Source organism: Dreissena polymorpha, chromosome 5, assembly GCF_020536995.1.
Source record: "Dreissena polymorpha isolate Duluth1 chromosome 5, UMN_Dpol_1.0, whole genome shotgun sequence".
Lineage (NCBI taxonomy): Eukaryota > Metazoa > Mollusca > Bivalvia > Myida > Dreissenidae > Dreissena > Dreissena polymorpha.
In genome coordinates, this window is record NC_068359.1 from 34,120,585 (window position 1) to 34,144,814 (window position 24,230).

The 24,230-nt window shown below is 35.0% G+C and overlaps 2 protein-coding genes across 2 annotated transcripts in view; one reads left to right on the forward strand and one right to left on the reverse strand.

Annotated features, from left to right (window-relative positions):
• Positions 1 to 24,230, forward strand: part of LOC127832453 (pituitary homeobox 1-like) — a 173,171-nt gene that overhangs the window by 46,327 nt on the left and 102,614 nt on the right. The gene's annotated exons all lie outside the window — the stretch shown is intronic.
• Positions 6,144 to 9,192, reverse strand: LOC127831146 (C-factor-like). The gene is made up of 4 exons (XM_052356138.1): positions 8,971 to 9,192; positions 8,098 to 8,277; positions 7,675 to 7,845; positions 6,144 to 6,650 (listed from the first exon to the last, which is right to left on the reverse strand). The coding sequence occupies exons 1-4, from the start codon at positions 9,103 to 9,105 to the stop codon at positions 6,420 to 6,422; spliced, it is 717 nt and encodes a 238-aa protein (XP_052212098.1). The 5' UTR covers positions 9,106 to 9,192; the 3' UTR covers positions 6,144 to 6,419.

Sequence of the window (24,230 nt, forward strand, 5' to 3'; positions counted from 1 at the left end):
AGCTAAGTGAACAAAGAAATAAGTAGATTTATCAACTATGTAAGAATTAAATTAAATAAAGCTTAAATGAAACATAATTTTAGTGATGTTACGTATATTAATTCGGTAACTTGAAACGAATAAAGTTATCATTTTAAGTCCCCAATATTTAATGCTTAATGGCATGAACATTAAATACATATTAGCTATTTAAATACAAACTTCAATCAATCTGATACTCAATGCAAGTGATTTCGTTCCAAAGAATTATTTTATGTCTATTTCACTTATATCATATTTCAAATATAGATTCTATCTTGCAAAACGCAGTGTTGCAAAACGCACACATGTATTGCTTCAAACTTTTTACAGCCAGGATTCGATCATAAATTTCGGGAAATTATGTACAAAAGCATGAAACTGTATTCACCCGGGATTCGATAATGAATCTTGTGACAACATATTTTAAAATAATGTGTTTGTTCCGTTGTTTTGCTTCGTTGCACCCTTCTTCGGTACATGTGAATTACCGTGTCGCTAATGTAGACTAACCACAATAGTTGTATCATCCCGATAGATTAATGAGTTTTGCGATTCAATGCGTATACATCATAACCAGACAGATCCTTTTAAAGCCCCATTAACACTCAAAATCAACGAATATTTCGTTAATTATTTCGTAAAATAAAGTTAACCCATACAAAATCAGTGTTCCGTATATAATAGCCATAATTTCAACGCTAGATGTGGTCTGGTAACAATGTATCTTGTTAAATCTATGTTAACAGACCACATCTAGCGTTCACATTTTGGCTATTGCTCTAAAGAACAATGATTTTGTATGGGTTAACTTTATTGTATGAAATATTTTACGAAATATTCGTTGATTTTGAGTGCTTATGGGGCTTTAAATAATGTATTGTACCAAGTTTCTGACTACAACGAGCATGATGTCCATAACTTATTAGGTAACGAGTCGCCGCGTTGGTTTGCTTTGAGTTTATGAAGATTTTCTTTCATTAAGTTCGTAAAAACGTCCACCTCTCGGTCACTAAAGGACTTAGCCCGTTTTTCGCTTATTTCTTTTGTGACAGAGTCAGAGGCCACACAAGACAATGTTCGTCTGACAAATTGCGCGAAAACGACGTCATTTTCAGGGTTGCATTGTTGATAATTTTACTGTGGTAAGTTAACAAATTTCAATGTTTAGGTTACAACGAAGTAACCATCGTTTATACAAATACAATTATCTTGCGGTAACATAATAAATGTAAATAACTGCGTTAATCAAGTTTCTTAAGTTAATATTAATCACTGTTTATACCAGTGACCGCTGGGGTTAAAAAAAACTGTCAAAACACATTTTTTTAATGTTTATCAATATACGTAAATGTTAACATACATTTAATATAATTTTCGACTAATTTTCTGAAAATAGTTTGTACATATTGCATAACTATGAATTAATAGTAACTCGACGATTGGTCCCTCTCCTTATACCATCCCGTCTGCCAATTATCATCTCGTTCATTGATGGAAGCTGTTATCAAAGAAATGGCTTATAATGGAAACCAAAACTGCGACTTTGTACATGTACTTATAACTTTTTTGGAAGTATCTTTCCATAATAATAGAATATTCCAATATGAATTTTGGATTCGAATATGCGGCCGATTTTCGAATATTCGAATATTCGGTAACATCCCACCTTGAAAGCCATATGTTTAAGCATTATCAAGCTGTTAATCGACATGAATATGTTAATCAGTTAAATATGAAATTGAAGATAAATTTTCCTCAATTGTTGCACTAGACGTTAGACAATACTGTTAACACTTATCATAATTGAATAAATAATGCCTCTACTTAACCAGTTGTTAAACTAATGTATTACTTTCAACAACGAGTAATATCCAAAATCAGATCAAGTTAAGAATAAGTTAATCAACAAGGAACACTTTGATTCTGATAATAAAGTAACTATTGATTTTAATACTTGAGGGATATACACGTGTCAACAAATGATTATTGTAAGTTTAATCATTTTAAACTGTACTACAATACTTGTTTATATCGTCGAACCCCAAACTGTTTAATTGACATGACGCCGCCTGTCAATCAAGTTCTTATCTAAGAACTGATCTACCAATCAGCGATCGATTAATCGGGCGCGTTAGTTAGCAACGAACTGTCCGCCATTTTCTAGACAAGCTATGTATAGGTTCACTTTTACTTTAGCGAGTTTCTTTTGTTTTCCTCTTTAAAAAAGTAGATTTTAAATGGTGAAACGGTGTCGATGGGGACTATGTAACTCGGACAATCGATATCCTGAAAGATTAGTTGGTGACATTTAATTTATATCGTTTCCAAAGCCGAAAAGAGATCTTGAGAAGTGTAAGAGATGTATAAATGCATGCGGTCGTCACCACGAACAACTGAACGTCAACACAGTCAAAGACAATTATAATATATTTTTATCAGATATACTAGCAGATTTAAATAGTTTATGTTATCGATATGATTATCACATAATATTTCACGTTTTTTTTTAAATAGTTTTATCAGTTACTAGGTCATTAATATACAGAAGCGAGGTTCATCTGCATTATTTAAAGAGAAATAAAACCCAGCATGAAGCCTAATTTGTGCTGTGTTTTATTACTCTGATGGTAATGCACTTAAATGCCATTATACATGTTATTAGAAGGTGACACGTGATATATTATATTAATAACGGTATCTACACATGTGCAGACATGTGATGTCACCAATGAACGCTTTTAATCCACATTTGAGATCGAATGCCTAGTTCTCCTTTTTTCCAACGAGTTTCGTTTGATTTGTTCGAAAAAAAAGCGGGAATGAAATAAGGCAAAAACAGTGTGAATAGGTTTTATGTAACTCTGACATTCGGTATCCATAAGTTAGATTAATTAAATATATACCATTTCAAACGCGGAAATGCGGTCTTGACAAGAGCAAGTGGAAGCTTCAATGTGTAGAATAACCGAGATCACCGAGATGGAGCATTTATTTATTTCAAAAAACTGGAAATGTTATGTTAGAAATACCTACGCATTATTAAGTATGAATTATATCACGTGTGCTCGTAGAATAATAGAGAAGATCGGTACCAAATTTGCGTAACTTAACGAAATCCCCGTTATAAATCGAGTTTTGTGTGTGTCAGAAACAAGTGAAAACGATTATATGTTGCTATTTTAATAGAATCGAATCGATAAATGCCACAGGATACGATTTATTATTACTGATATAACCAATAAATGCCGACTTTGTGAGAAGATGGTACCTGCGCCAGCGTCTGATACAGGTAGCTTTACTGAATTCATACAGCGCAATTTATATATGACAATGACCAAACTTATTGTGCTGTCTTGCACTTCCAATATTAGTGATTGATAAATGTCCCATAAGCAATGTTTAATATTATAAATATCACTTTTATACGTAATAACGTGTGGGATTTTGGTACACTCGGTGTCAGAAAGCGTGTAAAACTTCACCGAAATCCCAGTTTAAAGCGCTATTTCGTGTCAAATACACGAGTGGAGATGTTTCGTAAATAACATGGGAAAATGCCGTTGAAGAAGTGTTAATGTATTGCTAATAACCAATTTCACACGTAATAACAGGTTCGATTTCGGTCAGCGCGCAAGCGTTTGAGAGCGTTATTCATGTACCGAAAAACCCATTATAATTAGCTGATGTTCTCTATAAACCTATATTTTTTGCATTCGCAGAATAACTAAATGACACAAACCCCTTATAAAAGTGTCATATTGTGTCAAAAAGTCAATAAAAAATAATCCGGAATATCGCGTTAATCTACATGCAGTATATAGGCAATGAAGCCATTTTGGTGTTAGCTTGTCTTGGTTTGCTACCCGCTGAGCGACGCGATTAAGTGGGCGGAGCGATCATAGATAAGGCGTCATGTCAATTGTCCTTGTAGTGGTAGTGCTTTAATGTTTAGCAGGTGATTGTCATTTACTTAAATAACTTTATTACTTCGGACGGTCATTACTTCGGACGGTCTTCAGGGCATTGACAAAATCACTACAAAAAACTATGAGAAGTTCCCACCATCACGCATATAGAAACCGTTTCAGTGGCTTCTTATTTTCAGCAGACGTCAGTTCCTTCGTAGCCATGGATGTCGAGAGCTTGATAACCGTCATATGTCGAATCATCTGAACAACTGACCGATCCTGAACCTCACACATGTTTTAAAAAACTGTTTAATAGTAATTTGTGTACTATACATATTCTGAAATGTGTACCTCAACAATATTTAATAACTCAGTTAAAGTGCAAGATGGCAAATGTTCGTGAATTTATTTTTAGTAAGGGGTTTACAATTGCTCTGTTCGTCCTCAACAAAGTCATTGCACCACTGTATTAAGCAGGGAGAATGCGTAAACGGGAGTTTTTCGTAAAGGAGTAGCGGATATTATCACCCGGTAAGCCACTTTTTATTTACAATGTATATTTATTATCGATGATTAGCCCTTTGGGCTTTACAGTGTTTGCGCTTCCCTCGGTTTTTTGTTTCAAGATCATTGACGTCGGAATACCTTGACTGGACCGTTGGGGCCTGACTTCCAAATATGAAATCTGGTCACTTGGGATATAAACATTAGGTCGATAGGTCAATTAAAAGGAAAAAAAGCTTGGGAACACTCTAGAAATCATATTTTATGTCTAATCTTCATGAAACAATCTCCGAGCATTTGTTTTAATCATATCTCGAGTTCAAACTCAAGCTCCGCTCCGTTGAAAAGTATGTTCGCAAAGGGTAGCAGTGAATATTTCCTTGTAAAAGCCATAGAAGTCACATGTTGTGTCCAACCTTCATGAAACATGGTCAGAACATTTGTTCCAAATGTATATTTGACTAATGAAAGTAATAAAAACATAAATTACTGTGTCCCACTTTGCGTTAAAAGTATCATTTATCATGTGACAATATTATGTTCTTCCTATTTCCTTGCATGCAATCTTCACGCAGAGTTGTCGTTCCATGCTCTCACATACAATCTCTGCCATAACAAAAAAATCCTACCAGATTTGATAGTATCATTTACTTTTATATTAGGAAAAAAGTGTATAAGTTTAGGTTTATAGTAAAGGAATAAGTTACCTTAAAAAAGTAAAAATAACAACGGTAACATTATTGCACCACATGGTTGGTTATGAAGGCAGGGATTTGATCTAGGTGCTGGTTCCAGTAAATTGAGCGGAGATTGCCTTGCCGGGTTAAACACCTACTGGGTAGTTTTCGCTAACACTATCGCAGCTCTTATGTAGCTTATCGGTTAAGAAAGAATTACTTCCGCGACCATTTTTGAAAGATTTTGTTCCCTTTTCACTTTTCCACTGTAGTGTTCATGACGTTAATCAAATATGGAGATGATCGTAATAGTACGCTTTTGTCTGTAACCATTTTAACTAAATAATCAGCTTTTCTTGTTTTTCCCAAAATATAATTTATAGAACCTTTTTTGTTTGTGCTAAATTGCTCATTAACTGTCGGCGTATTTCACTAAATGACTTAAAGCCGAAGAACCATCATGTGTTGTTAGGAAATTATGAAGGAATCCTGTTTCGACTTTATAATTACATTTGTCCAATTTTTTTCGATATTGATACACTTGATTTTTTTCTAATTTTTCTCATCTTAAACTGCCTCGTTGATTTTTCTCAAACTTTGAATTCCGCATGTAAGCTATCTAAAGATTCATCATAATTGGCCATTTCAAACAAAATTTATCAACCGGAAATCACCTGTTTGACGAAGCCCGTCGTAAGCCCATACGCAAAACCCCAATCTATTAACCGCATTTTAAAACCTGGTTTATAGCCGCATTAATATTTTCTGTTATTAGCATTGCATCAGATACATTTTCAATAGATAGATACATACAAAAAAACAATATTGACCTTACAACCCAATACAATACGAATACACCATATAAGTACATTAGCGCCTATTGAAACAATTTGAAAAGTCAAACATAAATATAAGATGTGTCGTAAATATCCTGTAAAGTTAACAGAAAGTAAAAAACCAAATTTACTATTGTTTTACAATCTTGTATTCACCAATTTTAACCAGTATCTACATTGTCCTTATAATTGCAACAAAGTTTCTGTAATTTTATTTCACAATTGTATTTCATAAGATACAAGCTTTTAGTTTAAAGCAGAATAATATGATTATATAAGAACGTGCATTTAACATAGACATGGCAATTTAGAACTGTTGAGCCAATCATATGCCAGTGTGCACATTTAAGAACATCACATTCCAGTTTTCACCTGTAAGCATATCAAATTCCTTTTTTAACCTATTAGCACATCAAATGCCCGTTTCCACCTATTAGCACATATAATGCCAATTTTAATCTACCGGCCATCATCTACCATCCCAACAGTTCGCCGTTATCTCCATTGTAAAACTTCCCAGTGCCCTCCTCGCCCTGAAGCTTCCCCATGACAGCCATGACCCTGGTCACGCTGGTGACGGTGTCAATCAGAGCGTTAGGCCCACCCATATCCGTCTTCACCCAACCGGGATGGATTGCCGTTGCTAGGATTCCGTCATTCTTGAGATCGAGGCTCATGTTTGTGGTGATCATGTTGAGTGCAGCCTACAAACACACCGTTTGATTTGTAAGCTTCTCCAAAACATGTGCAAGCACATGTTCGACACTCATTTCGTTGAAAGTGTAATATATAATGTAATATAGTATAATAACAAGTCTCACCATATAGACCACATGATAATTGTTTTATTTATTTCAGCAGATATTTTAGTTTTTAAATTTTAGATCTAAACAAGTTGTTAAACACAAGTAAGTATGATATCTCAGCCAATTAATTATGATATCTCCGACAATTAATTATGATACTCAATCATTAATAAAATGCGTACCGCGAATAGTAAGTTTATTAACAAGAGATAATAAGTAAAGGTGATGCATGCTTGATCCAAGTTTCTCGATAATTTAGCTGTATGAAAGGATTCCAAAATCCATCAACCATCTATTGTTTAATTTAATTATGTAATTTAGCTAGATTGTATCGAGGGCGATTGGCTAATAGGGACACTGTCAAATATGTTTCCATGGAAGAACCAGCACTTGGTGTCTAATGAAAGAATTTCTGAATCATCCATGAATGGGGATATATCCCAGGACCTCTAAGTCGCGAGGCGGACACAATATCCATAACCCCACTGAAACATTCAACAATCTTTCACAAGATACCGTTGAAGCTCTAAACATGTTAGATCTACCACATGACATATCTTATACATAAACGCCAGTTGATAAACGGATAATGATTGCAGTGTTAAATTGCAGTAAGGTCAGGTGAAGCCATAACAGCAGCAGAAAAGTCTGAAATGTTCACACTGAAATGTTTCTTTCTGGAATGCGTAATCGCTAACATACGAAACGCGTCATAGAAAAGGGGTCTTATGACATATGTTGCCAGTTAAGTCTGGCGAGGAGCTATCATGTTCGCTAATGAGAAAACGAAACCGTGTGCATTAAGTGACTTTAATGTGTAAAATGTAACTCTAGTCCAGGCTACGCTCCAAACCAGACTGCGCTGGAGTTACGCCTGTCGCACATGACATAATGCAAATTTACGTATAACAGGGCCCCATACCTTAGATGCTCTGTATCCATAAAATCCACTAGTAATTCCATGGAATCCGATTGAAGTATTTCCCGAAATTGATGCAAGGGATGTCGATATGTTTATTATTGCGGCGCGGTTGCATGACAGAGGTGCAGCGGGGTCGACACTTGCTGCTTGCTTCAACAGTGGCAAGAAGCTCTACAACATAGAAAAATCTTTCATATATGTGCAATGCAGACAATCATTAATGTCCCAAAAGAGTATTTAACTATTTATTAATATACTTTATACCATTGGCGACTTAACTTTCCAAAGTTATTAGAAAGCGTCATTACCATAATATATCCAGGCATGGTAGGTCTACACAAAACAGTTTGATTGTGCACTTGACATTTTAGATTTTAATAGATCATTTATTTAAAACACTAAATAACTTAACATTAAACCAACCTTAACCACCATCAGTGGTCCGATCGCATTGATTTCATATACTTTGGCCATCACTTCACGATTTGCCTCATGTATGTTGGAAAGAACGCCGATTCCAGCATTGTTGATACGGAGATTCACGCCATCGCCTTGTACTTTTGACGCTACAAATGCATTTGCACTATCTATTGAAGATTGATCTCAAACATCTGCAAAAAGTAAGGTTTTTAAATAAGTATTGAGCTTCTATCTAATATAGCTTCAAATCTTATGACAAACATGTACCCATTTGTTAATTTATATGTTTAGTTCCTATGACTACACATGAGGATACAAAATACACGAAATGAAATGGTGTATTATAGTGAATGTAGTATTTTGTAACAACCTTGTTGTTCAGGTAGTCGTGTAGTCAAGTGGTTAAATTGTATGTACTGGGTAAATGCGTGTTTGATTTCGTTTACAAGCGACATCAAGAGAAATATGGACAGTGTGACTGCTGCCAGAATTAGTTACTATAATATCATACCTAACTTCAGGACGTGAATTGATGAATTTGTTTTCGATAACCCTTGTAATTCCTGAAGAAAAAAAAAACGTTTTATTGTAAAATAATTTCGCATCATGAAGTGTGTTGAAGTCTAAGATTGGTCCCTGGCACCTGCTTTTAAGTCTGTACCTAGTTATTTGTATTCTTAAAGCTGATCTAAAAGTGCATTACAATTTTGGCGAATTTAAATCCACCTATAAATATTTAGCTTATATCTATTCATCTGATATTGTTAAGATGTGGCATACATTATTTTATTCTGATTCCGTATACCTATTGTTGTACGAAAATGATATCGTCCAAAAATTACTGAACTATTAAACAATGCTCATAAAGAAATGTACCTTTGCTGTTTCCGGCTGTCTGGAACAAGCGAACAGATGCTTTGGTGGCGACTTGAGCTGGAGGAACTGTTTGACAAACTCGAGACCAATACCTCTGTTGGCACCAGTAATGAGAACTATCTTCGGAGCTAACATATTGGCTGTGTGTTTAACAAACTTCAGCTAGTGAAGTCCCGAAAATCACAACTGCTGTCTTAAATAGATTGAAGAATGATGTGTGAATTGAAATGATTTATTTTTTTATTTTATTTGCAAAGAAAACAATAAATATAGTTCATGTTGATAAATAAGTTTAAAAGTTAAAAATAAAAACTTGCCATGAACATAAAGATACATTACAAAATATAATAATTGTATACATGGTTTGTATAAAAAGGACTACTTTGCTGTTGTATTTGTTAACAAATTACGTGTATAATGGTTCTTTTTTTTTTCAAATAATAAAATCGGATATTGTACTTGAACAATTAAATAATTCTTGCCATTTATTTCAGTTTATTTCACGGTAAATCTAATTGATGAGTGTACTTTTATCAAATCAAGCAATTGCAGATAGAAGCTAACATAATGATGTTGGAAGGAAAACATAAATCTATTACAGCAGAAGGTTACTTTGCTGCTTGATACAATCAACTGCCAGTCAAAACCTAAGCGATCAAATAAAAGCTGAACTATTGAGGCAGTAAAATTCGAAATGTCATTATTGGAAGTATTAACATTGAATTTAACATAATTCTTGTTTTCATTCGCGAGGAAAAATGATTGATAAATGAATGTCGCATGCTCAATCGCGCTATAACAAGATAACAAATAATAGTATAATGCAATTGTAAGGACACATTAGGTGTTTGGCTCGAAAGAAGTTTATTGAAAGAACGTATATATTTTTTTCTTGCAAATATTGAAAACAATTATTGAAATACAAGTCTAAAGGACATTTCAATCATTCATGTCGGCAAAATAAATCGTAAGGATTACACATACGAAAACAACATAGTCATGGGTTTATTAAAGAGTTTCAATACTCCAAACAAAGAAAACTATTTGACATTGTGTTTAAACGTGAATCTGAAGAGCTTTAGTTTGAACAAAATCTTCAGGCATTTAAACAGAAAATCAATTTGAAGTTTGTTAAATATATGTTTGAACACTACAACACTGGTATACAAAACTTTATTTCCTCCAAATACATGAAGAGCTAAACAGATAATATGGCACAAGTTTACAATTATTAACAGAAAGCATAAGTTTCATATGTATACATAAAACAATATCTTACACTTTTTAGCGATCAACACAGTAAACATTGACATGATAAACAGAGTAAAATTATATACACATATATTTGAACTAGTATTTATAAGGATGGAATTAAATTAAGTATTTATAAGGATGGAATTAAATTAATATTGTTTAGGAAAATTAATCTTCTAGGGGTCCATGAAACAGACAAAAATACGCACGTGGTATAAACATTAAACCTATAATATAATAGTGCATACGGGAATGAGTGAATATGTATAACGCACATACACGTGTATTCTCAAACCAGTGCTGATCAAAACATACGCGATAACAATCTGGCATTCTAGATACGATAACAAAAGTCTAGAATATTAAAACTTCTGTTTACTTATTATCTACTCATCGCGTATTGCGGTAAGATTGATAGCAACATAGGAAACTAACTGATTAACACGTGTTGAAAATAAATGTTATAATAAGTTCTCTCAACTATTTACGACCAGATTGCCCAACAAGTCTGTTACTTGTTAAACGTATCAAGTTTGACGCGCCTGCGTTGAGGAACTTTTGACAAATCAAGCGGTAAACTGCAGCATTGTAAGTACAAGTCTATCCCACATGTTTGAATGACGAGTACCATCGTGCGTGTTATGTGGGGTTTATTATAAGGGCAGAAAAAATTAAGGGTTCAATAATATTGTCACACCATCTTGAGCACTTGTGACACTGTTCCGCGTATAATCTCGAAAACATGCGCCCTACAGCTTTATTCGCTGATTCGACTATGGGCAGCAACTCTGGATGGGATTTCGAGATTGCATAAGATAAGGCACATATGGGTTACCGTCCTTCGGAATTATCGCGGATAGGGCTCACACGTGTTAAAAGTATTCTTCGGGTCGGGTCGGCGGGTCAAAATTAAAATACACGAGAAAATTCGGGTCGGGTCGGGTCAGACAATACATTAGTTAATTAAAATAAAACTACATTAATTGTCATAGCATGTTTTAGCGTTCTTAAATAGTCAACTGTTTGTCAAGTATATTGTTTAGAATATTGTACTTGGTATTGTTTTGATTTATTTAATAATGAATTAAATACTGAACTCCATAAAACCATTTATTAAGTTTACACAACGTTGTTGAACTTAATCAGCAAACGTAAGTATTACAAGGAATAGCGATCAAAAGTGCATGTACAGGAAAAACAACCTGTCAAGCAAAAATAAAGCTTGTCTTATTTTGAGGAGAGAAGCCAAAATAACTGTTAGCTCTAACTGCATTTTTTACGTTGAAGTCAATATATTTTATAATACAAGTTTCGTTTTTTTAACGTCGTCATTTTGGAATCTGAGTAACAAATTAAAGGAGCTGTAATCAGATTGACAAAGAAAAGAAAAGTTATAAAATACCGTATTTTTATAATAACAAGGGCTGTTTGTAAAACATGCACGCCCCCCATATATGGGCTATAAGTTGTAGTAGCAGCCATTGTGTGAATACGTTTTTTGTCATTGTGAACAACTGGTGGTGGTGGTGGTGGTGGTGGTGGTGGTGGTGGTGGTGGTGGTGGTGGTGGTGGTGGTGGTGGTGGTGGTGGTGGTGGTGGTGGTGGTGGTGGTGGTGGTGGTGGTGGTGGTGGTGGTGGTGGTGGTGGTGGTGGTGGTGGTGGTGGTGGTTATTGATACAATGCATTACAAAAATGCAGTTAGCCTTACATTTGGTAAAATTTAAATATATTACAAGGGAGGCATATGCTGTAACAAAAAGAACATGATCAATGTACCTATGAAGTTTCATGATCCTAGGCCCAAGCGTTCTTGAGTTATCATCTGACAACCACCTGGTGGACGGACCGACAGACAGACCGACAGACAGACCGACCGACAGACCGACATGAGCAAAGCAATATACCCCCTCTTTGGTGGTTATTGATACAATGCATTACAAAAATGCAGTAAGCCTTACATTTGGTAAAATTTAAATATATTACAAGGGAGGCAAATGCTGCAACAAAAAGAACATGCATAAACGGTAGCTGTTTCCCTTGTTTGAACCATGCTAAATCCTCAAAATGCCTATTTCCAGTAACTGTGACCTTCACCTGTGACCTTGACCTTTGACCTAGTGACCTCAAAATCAATAGGGGTCATCTGCAAGTCATGATCAATGTACCTATGAAGTTTCATGATCCTAGGCCCAAGCGTCCTTGAGTTATCATCTGACAACCACCTGGTGGACGGACCGACAGACCGACAGACAGACCGACAGACAGACCGACCGACAGACCGACATGAGCAAAGCAATATACCCCCTCTTCTTCGAAGGGGGGCATAATAAGTTTATATTGATTAAAATATCACGACTGGTATATTACATTACTTGAAAAAGGTTTTAAGTTTGCATATTTTCAGTAAATTCGGTAATAAAATGTTACTGGGTATGTGAACCGGGTAACTACCAGCTGTTAACTATAAATGACGCAAGTAGATTGATCATCATCGTTACGTGGTAAACCAAGGAATGCAAATGGCGCATGCGTAGTGAATTGTATATATTTTATGCATAAAATGATCAATCTACTTTCGTCATTTATAGCGTGTATATCTTTACGCAACCTATTTTCGCGATGTACTTTCGATTTCACATCGTGAAATTTATATAACCGAATATACTGAAAATATGAAAACTTAACAACTTTTTCAAGTAATGTAATATACCATTCGTGATATTTTAATCAATATAAACTAATGATTGTAAAAAAAAATATTCTTTTCTTCGTTAATCTAATCGACAGCTCCTTTAAACTAGACATTTATGCTTTTGGTGCGTCACTTCTATTCATTTATGACTATTTGTATACTGCTTAAACTGATAAAGGGTCTGATTTTACTTAACTTGTTTAAAAGAGATGAATTGACTACACGTTCAACATAATTATTATCTTGTACTTCGTAGCTTGCGACCCGAACCGGTATCGTTCGCAGAAACTTTTACCCGGATCCGCGGGTATTTTTTTGACCCGCGGATCCGGGTTTTTTCGGGTACCCGTTTGCGGACACGCCTGGTCTTTGAGTGCATATTTCCGAATACCTGGCTTCTCTGGATGGGTTTATCACGTGTCTCCGGATAATGCTCTGCCACTGCATTTTTGACACTATACCCTATACATAATGAAGCCAAGTAACAAGTCGGGATATTTGCTGAAGTTGTAAATATAACTATAGAAAATAGTACTATAGATCACAAACGGTAATTACAGGTAAAGAGTGATGTGTAGAACAAACGTTGAGAAAAGGATAGACGACAATTCGATCATATTAACATTATTTCGTACGTTTGAAACATCGATCAGCTTTTAACAACCATTAAAATTATCATTTTACGCACGTCAAATCAGTAAAACAGAAGAATATGTTGTACATGTTCTTAGTACAAAGACTTTAACACGTATATTTATTCCCCATGTTGTGTGTAATGTGTGCGCTCCAGTTAGAATACAGTGTGAAATCAGCAAATAATATTAAAACAAGAAAAGTCCCCACGACATTCATTTAGATTAAACAAACGCATACAAGTAGGAAACTGCTTCATATCTGCTATCGAAGACACACTTTTTTTACTCTCTTATTATACAATTTTAATTAAATATTACGGAGAGGACTAAAGCTTAACGTGGCGACACGCTTGAGTTATGTCCATGGGTAAATCAGTACTCAAGATTTGTAAAATCTCTAAATGCGAGATTCACACTGTTGTGTGTAACATCTGCATGAATCGCAGCTGAATGCAGTGTCTATCATATAATAGATTTGCTATCAAGAGACGATTTTAGACTCTTTCTGTAATATATACCGAAAGCAATGATAGCATTGCTATAAAGAAAAAAAAACACGGCGGTTAAATTATCTGCATAACCGGAGTTAAACAATACTTCTTTCGCGTGATGGGTGAATATAAACTGAAATGGACGAATGAAAAATCTGTAGGTTTTGTGGGATTATAAAAATCATAAATATGAGCTCATGTTTTTTTTTATAGTTAAAGATACGAATAGTGTGATTTGCTCTCAAACTAAATACCGGTGAGGCTGGGGGAGTGGGAGTGCTTAAAATATTACATTTCATTGCATATCAAAGTAAATCTTATTGCACTTGCAGACATTTCAGAATAGGCGAGTAATCATGGTACGATTTGTGAAAATCTTCATTGTAGCGCCGTTAAATGCCGCATCACCTTTAAATGTCGCAGGCTACGAGATTTGTCGCAACGTTGACGATAAATGTCGCAAGGAACGATAAATGTCGCAAATACTACTGACGTTATATGTCGCAACTTTAACGATAAATGTCGCAAAATGTTAACTGCCGATATATGTCGCAACATTAACGATCAATGTCGCACACCTTTGTAAGTCATGTAAAAAATGAGCAGTTGAAGTAAAATGACTAAAACTTTAAGGTTAGATCTAGATAACCCGACGTGGTTCCACCAGAATGGTTAGTTTTAAGTTAGTATTTTCCGAAATGGTCAGTTGTGGTTAGTATTTTCCATAAATGTCAGTTGCGGTCAGTATTGTCCGAAATGGTCTGTTGTGGTCAATGTTGAATGAACCCAATCAAATCTTATAATTCTTGGCTCAAGTAGCCAGTTGTTGATTTCCTTGTGCTAAATGAACTGCTGTTATCAAGATTGGCCAAGATTGTAAGACGTAATAAAACTGTAACATTATTACATCAACACAAATTGCGATACAATTGTATTGAATAGTGTATGTTAGTTACACGACTGTAGTACATTTATCATAAGCTTAGTTAATGTATTTCTATTTTGCAGACGCACTGGCATATGCCGTAGTTTTTGCTGGCATACTGATGAACTGACTGAAGACTGATATGTTCTCTTTAAAAAGTTTTTAAATATCGTTGCCTTCAATTAATGCTTAACATATAGGCAGCGGTATTCTATGTCGCCGATTCACTGACTCGCTGCAGAGTATAAATCTAGTGAAAAATACCTAATCACCGTTTATCAGTGAACTTAGCCTTCTGTGAGTTATTTCCTTTTTTTCGTAAATATAAAAGTATTTGGTGAGTCAAATATCATCCTCCGTACACAGTAATATTGTTTTATTAGATTCCCGATCCTTTTGGAATTTTAATTCGTACTCGTCACGGGATTAAATCCTCGGTAGAATTGCCATTCTTTCGCTTTGATCTATATGTTTCATTTTGACCTTAGGAGCTTATGGCACGGGTGTTTTTTATGCTACAAGTTGTCTCCACATGGTTATCATTTGTATCACGTTATTTTTAAATCGCAAATTAAAAAATATATCGAGTGATAAGGACATACATCTATATGCATGTGCTTACAGGAGCAGTGATAAATACTGTAAAATGTTTTATTAACTTAGTATGATTTGATGAATTTTCACATTTGCTAAAATGCAATACACAAATGTGTTTTCTTTCCTGCAGTATTTTTACCCAAAGAACATATTAAGCATGCAAGAAAATACAAACCTTACACTTTGATGACCTGGCGTATTGTTGACTTTAACACTGATTAATTCAGACACGCATGCATAATTTACATAAGCTTTAAATAAACATGGTAAATTTGTGGTTATTTTATTACATGTGCAGCATTTAAAGATGCTTTCGTAATTATATTGACATTCACGGTGCCTTAAAGGTTACAAAATATCTGAAATCCAAATATATCAACAGATAAAAACATATTAAAATTCTCTCTTAACAAACACACATATCCCGAACCAATTTACATGCCATAAAGTGAAGTTCTTTGCGCAAACTAAATATAATTACTACCTAGCGAGGTTACAGAAAATATAGTTTATATTTATTCAACTCAAAGCCGACCTTAACCGGATATATAGGTATCCCAAATCTAGAACACTTTCAAGGTGCCTGGTAAAAATGATACTATTTTATCATATTGATTAAAATAATGTCACTGGTAGATTAAAATTACTTGCAAAATAATGAAATATGATATATGTTATGGTGTTTAATTTAATTAATTAATTTACCTGGGTATTTTTACCACGTTAAGCTTTAAATCATATGTATTAGTGGGTAAAGAACCACCATACGACGTTACGTGCCGAATATTACACTTGGTATAGGACCACCATACGACGTTACGTGCCGAATATAAAACGCCAGACAGCTACCCAATACAATAGCTACCCACGAAGACTTAGTGAATTGATGCCGCATTCAAATAATATATTAACTGTTAAAAAAGTTTTTTTAACAAATTGACATATGAAATGTAGTTGTAATTTTATACACAGACAACTGAATTACAATAAGACTTGACCATCATTAATATCACTTTTACTAAATACAACAAAAAAAAGATGACGATAATATTTGAACAATTACTGTTAATGTTCATAAAAAGCTATCACTATTGTCTCCTTCGAAGTGCTTGTCATATAGATATCATCGTAAAAGCGTACATGTTTTGAAAAACTAGTATTGTGCATATGTACGGTTGAATTGAATTTTAAAATATTCTTTGGACCTTTGTTTATGTCTTAATATACATTATATCATGCGTAATCCTTTCTTTAGTATGAAATTCCTCCCACATACTGTGATAAAAGGCTAGGTAAAACGTTGCTAAAGAGGAAAACAATGCCGTGTTTAAAAATACATTGACCTACAATTAATGTTAATGTGCGTTTTTTTTTCACTGAAAGACGACTAGCGTGGAAATTCATTATGCACATACATCTTTATCCTAATATAGCGCATTTAAGATTTCAACGTTTGACAAATCGGAGCTGTCGACTGCCTTGAAACTTGATCCAATAAATTATGCATAATATTCAGCAAACTGTGCCTTTATATGTATTTACTGCAGGCTATTTTTGATGTCCTTTGGTTTGTTTGTATATGCACGTAATATATACACAACATGAAATACAATACGTACACCGAGACAATGTGTTCGTCGTCTCAGATTCGAACAATACAAATAAAGGACCGAAACTGTTTTGTAAATGTGTAAAACGAGGACTATTACAAACAGGTACATATCCAAACACAGTAAACATATTTTTAATTAAAAAACATTTTATGACATTTAAAGTCGATGGAAAAGTAAATTGTTTAGGTTATGAACAGAGATGCAAGAGCTCGTTTTTTTCTTCCAGTTAAGAATGTATACGGAACATCTCTTTAACAGTGATAATACAAATACTGAATTGTACACATAAGACGATGGGCTTAAGTAAATGAGTCTTACAACAATTTATATGTCTTACAACAATTTATATTTATATATATTTCACGAAAATTTAGGATTTTCGTGAAATGACTGTTTCACTTTAGGACTTAACAAAACACCTGCCTTCTTAAAAAATTTCATGAAATGACTGAAAAATGCCTTTAGTCATTTCATGAAATTCCTGAAACGACTTCAGCTTTATTTACAATTGTGAAATGCTTAATAAAACAAATGCAACTAAAATGCAAATATTTATTTATTTAGCAAATTGTATATCTACCAGCACTAACACAAAATATTGTACTTACATAAAAACGATGACCAGGAATAATAAACTATATCACACGAATTATAATAAATACTCTAAAGCGACCTCTTCACTTGTTGGTCACACATCAAATGCACAATGTGCACTAAACCACGTGATCAGTTACTGATCAGATAGGCTTTACTGAAGTTTGAAACGTATCGGGTTACTGCTGCGGAACGCCATAGCTGCCTTAACATGACAACGTATATTACATGACTATATTAATCATTACACGATGTTGATTTTACATTATTTGATGTTACCTTGGCATTATACGTTAATATTTAATGAGAGAATGATGATAGTGTACCATGATATGATGCTCACGGTCCATTATATGATGCTCATTGTTCATTATATCATGCTCACTGTACATTATATGAAGATTAGTGTCCATTATATGATGCTCATTGTACATTATATGATGATAAGTTTCCATTATATGATGCTCACTCTCCTTTATGCGATGCTCACTCTCAATTATATGAAGCTCACTGTACGTAACTACGTATGCCTGTTAATGTGGTCACCAGGGTATTTATATGATGAGGACTGAGGTACCGAGAACCACTTGTCAAACACTGTAAACAATCAATCATAAAGTTAATGATATTGAAACCGTTTAAAGGGATCTTTTCACGCTTTGGTAAATTGACAAAATTGAAAAAAGTTGTTTCAGATTCGCAAATTTTCGTTTTAGTTATGATATTTGTGAGGAAACAGTAATACTGAACATTTACCATGGTCTAATATAGCCAATATATTCATCTTTTGACGATTTTAAAACCTAAAAATTATAAAGCGTTGCAACGCGAAACGATTGAATAATTTGGAGAGTTCTGTTTTTGTCGTTAAATTTTGTGAAACTACGAAGATTGCTTATATAAGGTATAAAATACTTCATGTATATGTACTCGGCGGAATAGCTCAGTAGGTTAAAGCGTTTTTACTTCAGGACTCTGGCAGGACTCCAGGGGTCACTGGTTCGAAACCTGGTCCGGGCAATGTTCTTTTCCTTTTTATAAATTTTATTCTTGATTTTTTACTGGAGCTTTTACGATCCAATGTTTACATTTATCGATATAAAGCATTTAATGAATAAGTTAAAAAATGCCAAAATCTGTGAAAAGGCCCCTTTAACGTGAGTCTGTTCAGTGAAACTAAGGGAATAAAAAAATATTAAATGAAAATGACATTTACCTATTATTACTTTTTTTGATAATAAAAAATAAATACATAATAATAGATACATATTTTTAAAATGTTAAAATTCAGCAGAAATGGCAAGCAATATTTATTATAACATAATTAGCATTCATTCAGGTGCTTCCCGTTCCTTTACTGAAACTGCTATAAAGTAACTGTTACAGTCCGTCCGTAATTTAAAATTCCACCAATAATCTAGAATTCCGCTCATAATCTGGGATTCCGCCCATAATCTGGTATTTCGCCTGAAATATGAATTCCGTCTCTACACTAAATTACGCCCGAAAACTTTTGAAACATTCCTTTTGCCGAACAATTTGTCGTTTACAACTTTTTGCTTATTTATTGACTTTATACTCACTGTTTTACAACCCGATGTCTTTGTGCGTTTATTGTTTTCTTTAAGGAGTTCAATAGAAACTTTCAATAATTTTTTAATAATTATTTGTATTTGTTTGGGTTAATTATACAATGTACATGTAACGGAATAAAAAAAGTTCCTTGACAAAAACAAAGTTCGTTATAAACAAAAACTGAAATTGTGAGTTTTACGGAATAAATAACAAGCGATAAGTGTGGATTTCATCATAAAAGAATCGCTCTACTACGGCGAACATCAGTGTAACATTCGATCGTGGTGGGCGCCATTTGAAATGTCGGACTTTTCTATGATTGACCATAGCGGTTGAGTGCAGAAGCTCAGAGACTGTTAGAAAAGACAAGATTTGTGTACATACTTCAGTGTACAAAGACGGTGGAGGACAACACGATACTGGTTGTGGGAACGATAACCTTTTGTTCAACTCTACACATCTGGTAGAGGTTCGTCTACATAGGCGGTGAAGATATACAACAACAACAACATGGCCGCCAAAAAAACGGTTATTGTTGGCGTCAAATAAATCACTTCAAATAGCCTAAAATAGTTTTCTATTACATAATTAACAGATCAGGAAAACACTCATGCTTCCTTTGTTATGTGCATACAAAAGAAAATCCACTTAAGCCCAAGTCGGTCGACCGGCGAGGAGCAGGATGATTCTAAGATTTTTTTTTTTAACGCAGTCACACTATTTCCCGGTGCCGCCCCGGTTGAAGCCGGTCAACAGCCCGGCAGAGTATCGGTCAAACCGAACTGGCTACGGTTTTTACCGGTGAAGCCCCGGCAGAGCCCCGGTTGTCGCCGGTAGTGCCACGGTTGAGCCCCGGTGAAAGCCGGCAGCGTCCCGGCATAGCCCCGGTTGTCGCCGGTAGTACCCCGGTTGAGCCCCGGTGAAAGCCGGCAGCGTCTCGGCAGAGCCCCGGTATACCGTTACACCGCCGGCACTCACCGGGGCTATACCGGCATCAGACCCCGGCAGAGCTTCGTCAACGCCCTGGTTTCACCCCGGTCGTCACCGGTAATGCCCCGGCGTAGCCCCGGTGAATGCCGGTGGCGTCCCGGCAGAGCGCCGGTTTACCTATGTACCGCAGCTATACCGGGACTCTAACGGCATTCACCGGGTCGGGGCGTTGCCGTAGCTCTGCCGGGGTCTGTATGGGCCCCGGTGGAGCTACGGTGCCGTCTCGGTTGTTCCCGGTGCCGCGCCGGTTGTTCCCGGTGCCGCGCCAGTCGTTGCCGGTCCTTCCCGGTGACTCCCGGTTCATCCCGGAGGTATTGAACATTTTAATACTTTCCCGGTGGAGCCCTGGTTCATCCTGGTCGTCCCCGGTGGAGCATCATAGTGAGACTGAGCCTTTACACTGATAAAGAACGTTGTACAGATTGTGTACGTTGTCTCACGTAGAACTTTTCGCGCTCGATTTACGCGCTCGATCTGCGCAGTGAAATATCACATCCGGTAACTTCGTTTATTTCCGAAAATTATCATGAATATTTGTTGTTGTTTTTATTCTTCTTTTTTTATGTCTCGTTAACGCAAAATAAAATAACAATATCTTAAAATATGTTTATATATACCAAATATAATGTCTTCAAAAATGTATCAGAATTTTTTTTTATTCTTACTGTCTCCGTAGACACTTGTATCTTTTCGGTCTAGACCGTCAAATGAGGAACTTATTCTCGCATAAATATGCAAACAATTAAAACTATGTCGTAACCAATGCTTAGCAATTTTGCTTCAATAATATTTTTTACAACTTTTACGACACGGTCATGTTATATAGTGATGTGCTGTATTGGGAATTTGGGTTTTGGCAGCCAGCCAATTCTGACTGTCTCAGATTTGTATCATTACTATTACACAGGCCAAAAAACTTGCTGAAGTTACCTCATTACCGGTAAACAAAGTACATTTACAATCTTTCGAGAAATGGTTGTCGGTGATTTTCTTAAAAAAATATGTGTAATTTGCTACAAAAATGGTAAATCTTAGATCGTAAAATGCACAGAAAATAGCGAATAGAAACAAATTGTAGTGCTCATTATTATTTAAATCTATCAAACGCAATCATCGCATGGAAGAAGGGATTCGGATCAACTCAAAGCTCTTCGCTTAATGACGAGTTACCATTGGGATGAGTTTTGTGCTACATCGAACATTTCTGGTTTGTTTATCTAGATTGTTTGCCGTTTTCTACATTTTGTCGACGTTTACACGAGCGAGCGTCATTTCATATATTGTAATCGAAAAGAGGTATAGCTTTCTGGTATAATATGGTAAAAAAAGAACAATACTATTGTCACAAATAATATTATATTTGATGCAGTGTAGTCTTATAAACAAACTATTTGGTTTAAATATTATATAAATAAATAAATTATGACACTTTTTGATGCACCGGTAAAGAGTGATGAGAGTAAAATCGCTTCTAATTCAGAAAGGCATAAAAAGAACCTTGATTGATTGATTGATTGATTTTATTTGGTAAACATATGAACATTACATAGTTACTACATAATGCAGACAATATAAAATATATTATCACAGCAATATACATAGCAAACCATGGAATGCACACACAATACCAAGGATAACACAAAAAAGAGAAAAATGATTTTCACTTATTTCCATTGTGGTCCTTGATATTGGTGGCAGTAACCATGAAACAGTCATGTATTAGATATTTAATAATGTATATGTATCAAATATGTACTGGTTAATAAAGTACATTACTTATTAAGATGAATAAATATAATCACATGTTCATTATTATCACAGAAGTTGCATAAGAAAGTTACACACTACATATGTAGTTAATAAACACACTTTGTAGCATACTATAACTTTAAGAATAATTATGAGATCCTTGCATCTTATTGATCATAAGACTTAAAAATGTATCACAGTATTTTAATAGAACATAAAATTCATAATAAAAATTATACTATAAAAAGCTATAAAGACTCTAAAAACTGTTTCTTGATGGCACCCTTGAAATTGTTAGGTTTAGGTACATCCCTGATGTTTTGAGGAAGATTGTTCCATAAACAGATACCATTATATGTAAATGTTTTAGAACCAAAACTACCTACTCTTGGTTTGGAAAAACGACCAGAGTATTCAAATGTAAAATTTTCAGCAAAATGGTCAGATTCTGGCTGAGCTACCATATTAGACCTAGTACAACGATTATGTACGCCAGACACTGGCTTAAAATTCTCACCCATATACTCTGGTGCAATGCCATTTTTAATCTTATGTACATGACAAAGTATGATCTGTTCTACTCGTTTTGAAACAGGCAGCCAACCTAAATGTGAAAACTGTTCTTGACCAACATGTGATCTGTTATCCATATTCAGAACAAACCTAATCATCTTGTTTTGTGTAGTTTGAAGCCTATTTTTAAGTGACTGAATAAGACCAGGGTACCAAAAAGAGCAGGCATAGTCAAAGTGGCACTGTATAAGAGACATGACAAGGAGTTTTCTGGTGTGCAATGTTAAGAACTTACTTTTTCTGTATAGGAACTTTAACCTTGAGTTTGTCTTTGTAATAATTGACATAGCAATGGTTTTACCAGACAGGAACTGGTCCAATATAGCACCTAGGTACTTAACAGAACTTGATGGAGTAATTGACACATCATTGCAAGAGACATTTAACTGAGGATTTGACCTTAGTTTGGGCTTTGAGCCAAACAATATAGATTCTGTTTTACCAAGATGTAGGGAAAGTTTATTGTCCACTAACCACTCACTTATAAGTTCGAGATCGCTAGAAAGAATGGATTCAATTTCTGAAATGTGTTTACCAGCTACCAGGATGCCAGTATCATCAGCATAAAGTAAAATTTTATTTCTTACCACAGCGGCCATATCATTCACATAAATTAAAAATAAAAGGGGACCTAAAATGGAGCCCTGAGGAACACCACATGAGATGGAGGCCTCGGAGGACATAGTACCCGATACGTCAACAACCTGATGGCGATCGGAGAGATAGGAGGTAAACCACCTGACTGCGTCACTATGGAGACCAATAGCCTCAAGTTTTATGAGTAAAATACTATGATTGACGGTATCGAAGGCCTTCTGTAGGTCTAACAATATCATACCAACCATCTTACCTTTATCCATCTTAAAACGAATATAATCAGATATATGGGTAAGGCAGGTCTCTGTAGAGTAGCCAAGCCTAAATCCTGATTGATAGCTATACAGAAGCTTTTTGTCATTCAAGTAACCTTCAACTTGGTCATAAATTACTCTTTCAAGGATCTTTGAGATGATACTTAAGATCGAAACCGGTCTGTAGTTTTCAACCTCAGTCTTAACACTTTTCTTATAGAGGGGAATAACTCTCGCTGACTTGAGGTCATCAGGAACAGAACCCTGTATGATTGACAAGTTAACAATATGAGCAAGGGGACAAGATATGAAAGAAGCACTATCCCTAACAAATCTAGCAGGAATGCCATCCAAACCTGAGGCCTTATTAGCACTTAATTTATGTGTATGCTTTAAAATTGTATTTTCAGACACAATGGAAAATGAAAAACTGTTCGGCACAACACCTTTTGTAGCGTAGTAATTACTTACAAAATTCTTGCCATATTTATTAAAACTTTCTGGAAGTTTCTCAACAAGTATAGAAGCAACTGTTGTATAAAATGAGTTAAATTTCTCAGCTACTGTAAATTTGTCAAAGGAAATTTGCCCATCAATCTGAAGCCCTATGCTACTTGATGAAGAGTCCTTTTTTTAGTGGGAAGACCTATCTTCTTAAGTGTGTCCCAGAGAGATTTAGAATTGTTTTTATACTGTTCCAGTTTATCTGAAAAATAATGTT

Bases quoted from the DNA above. Each gene is read 5' to 3' on its own strand.
- LOC127831146 (XM_052356138.1), bottom strand. From the start codon at position 9,105: ATGTTAGCTCCGAAGATAGTTCTCATTACTGGTGCCAACAGAGGTATT. The intron at 8,278-8,970 runs GTACATTTCTTT...GCAGATGTTTGA, and splicing joins GACAGCCGGAAACAGCAAAG to GATCAATCTTCAATAGATAG. The intron at 7,846-8,097 runs GTTGGTTTAATG...TCTATGTTGTAG, and splicing joins GACCACTGATGGTGGTTAAG to AGCTTCTTGCCACTGTTGAA.